This window comes from Montipora foliosa, chromosome 8, assembly GCF_036669935.1.
Source record: "Montipora foliosa isolate CH-2021 chromosome 8, ASM3666993v2, whole genome shotgun sequence".
NCBI lineage: Eukaryota > Metazoa > Cnidaria > Anthozoa > Scleractinia > Acroporidae > Montipora > Montipora foliosa.
Window position 1 is genome coordinate 43,357,744 of NC_090876.1, and position 2,093 is coordinate 43,359,836.

Consider the following 2,093-nt stretch of genomic DNA (forward strand, 5'->3'; position numbering starts at 1 on the left):
ATTGTATGCGAAATAAAACGTTTCGGGTAACCTGCATTGATGAAAGAAGTTTCTAGAGTTTTTAAGTCCTTGTCAAAATCGGTAGAGATGCGTTTGGCTCTGTGGAGTGCGCTAGTGATGCAATTCCTTTTCCACTTGGTAGGGACCTCAGATTTCCAATGTGTTGGTAGTTTCCCCGGTTTCTTGAAGACGCTGCAATTGAACTTGTTGGTATAACTGAAGGCAGTATCGAGAAAATGGTCGGGGTTTTTCCTCGACAGTGAAAACATTGTTAGGGTGGTAGCGATTTAGTCGTTCGAATAGAGCATCAGGCTCGTTCTTTTTCTTCTTAGAGAAACAATCATCAACATACCGATCATAAAATGGCGGGTTGAAAGGTCGGACTACGTCAGCTTCTACTTTAGCCATGAAAATGTTTGCAAGGACTGGAGATAGTGGATTGCCCATGCCGCATCCATCGATTTGTTTATATGGCTTGCCATTAAAACTGAAAACTGTGTTCTTGGTGACATTGCAGAGCAGGCGTCTGAAGAGTAACTTTGAGCTGAGTTGTGGTAGCTTGTTTTTCATGGATAAAGTAGAAGCTGACGTAGTCCGACCTTTCAACCCGCCATTTTATGATCGGTATGTTGATGATTGTTTCTCTAAGAATTCGAAGAAAAAGAACGAGCCTGATGCTCTATTCGAACGACTAAATCGCTACCACCCTAACATTGTTTTCACTGTCGAGGAAAACCCCGACCTTTTTCTCGATACTGCCTTTAGTTATACCAACAAGTTCAATTGCAGCGTCTTCAAGAAACCGGGGAAACTACCAACACATTGGAAATCTGAGGTCCCTACCAAGTGGAAAAGGAATTGCATCACTAGCGCACTCCACAGAGCCAAACGCATCTCTACCGATTTTGACAAGGACTTAAAAACTCTAGAAACTTCTTTCATCAATGCAGGTTACCCGAAACGTTTTATTTCGCATACAATCAACAACTTTCTAAACCACTCGCCCCAAGATGACAACATCATTCCGAATTTTCTCTTCGAAGAACGAAAGAAAGTTTTCATTAAGCTCCCTTTTTGCAGTAAAAACGAAAACCTCAGTAAGACGTTTATTGAAAAACTCAACAAGTTCACTAATTTCAATTTCATTTTTATAATCCTGTGGCAAACAAGGCAAATCAAAACCCTCTTTAACAACAAAGACAAAAACACTCACAGATCCAAAGTTGTTTACAAAGGTGATTGTTCTTGTGGCGTTCATTACATTGGCGAGACTGTACGAAACCTAGCAGTACGAATTGCGGAGCATTCAAATCCTGCGCACACTTCTGAACCTGCAAAACACCTGCGGGAAAACCCATCACATGCTTTCACTTGGCGTGTTCTCTCCTCGGCACAGACTTTTCACAAGCGTAGGATCGTCGAGGGGCTAATGATCCAACAATTCCGCCCCAGTTTGAATAAACAAGTCATTTCTTATGTCTCCAAACTTTTCCCTTTGGGAATTACATGAGATATAAATGTACGCGCGGACGGTCACCCATTTAATTTAACCCTGATGATGGCAAACAGCCGAAAACGTTTGGTTTGAATATTTTAATTTTTTAACTTTTAGCCTTGTATATAGAATATATAGAATTCTTATGTTTGTTCAGAGTTACAACCGTCTTCTATAAAGAAACTCGTCAGAACGGTTGCATTGAGAAGAATCTCACGACTTTTAGCCTTGTATATAGAATATATTTTACTAAGCGAACATTATGGACATAAGAATTCTAGTTTGCGTAACAAAAAACGTTCTTGAAATGGCGATTCAGTATTGTCCGCATGAAACGACCATTTCATTTTCCGTGAAACGTGATCAAGACTTCCCTTTGCCAGCCTCATATAATGGTAGGAAATGTCTGTCGTGGAGTCACTTTGGTGGTCATTTAACACGTTTCTGAAAGAGAAAAAACACAAACTCTAAGGGCCCTGCAAAACAGTACCAATCATTGCTAGTTCAACATCCGTTCGATTTTGTTGAACACGATGTTGAAACCATTTGCATTTGCATTTGCGCCTTAATCGGTCTATAAATGACTTATCCATGTCCG

General features: G+C 40.4%; 1 protein-coding gene across 1 annotated transcript; it reads left to right on the plus strand.

Annotated features, from left to right (window-relative positions):
- Positions 1 to 406: 406 nt before the first annotated feature.
- On the plus strand, positions 407 to 1,510 carry LOC137968846 (uncharacterized). The gene has a single exon (XM_068815319.1). It carries the CDS (start codon positions 407 to 409, stop codon positions 1,508 to 1,510), a length of 1,104 nt encoding a protein of 367 aa, XP_068671420.1.
- Positions 1,511 to 2,093: the final 583 nt, after the last annotated feature.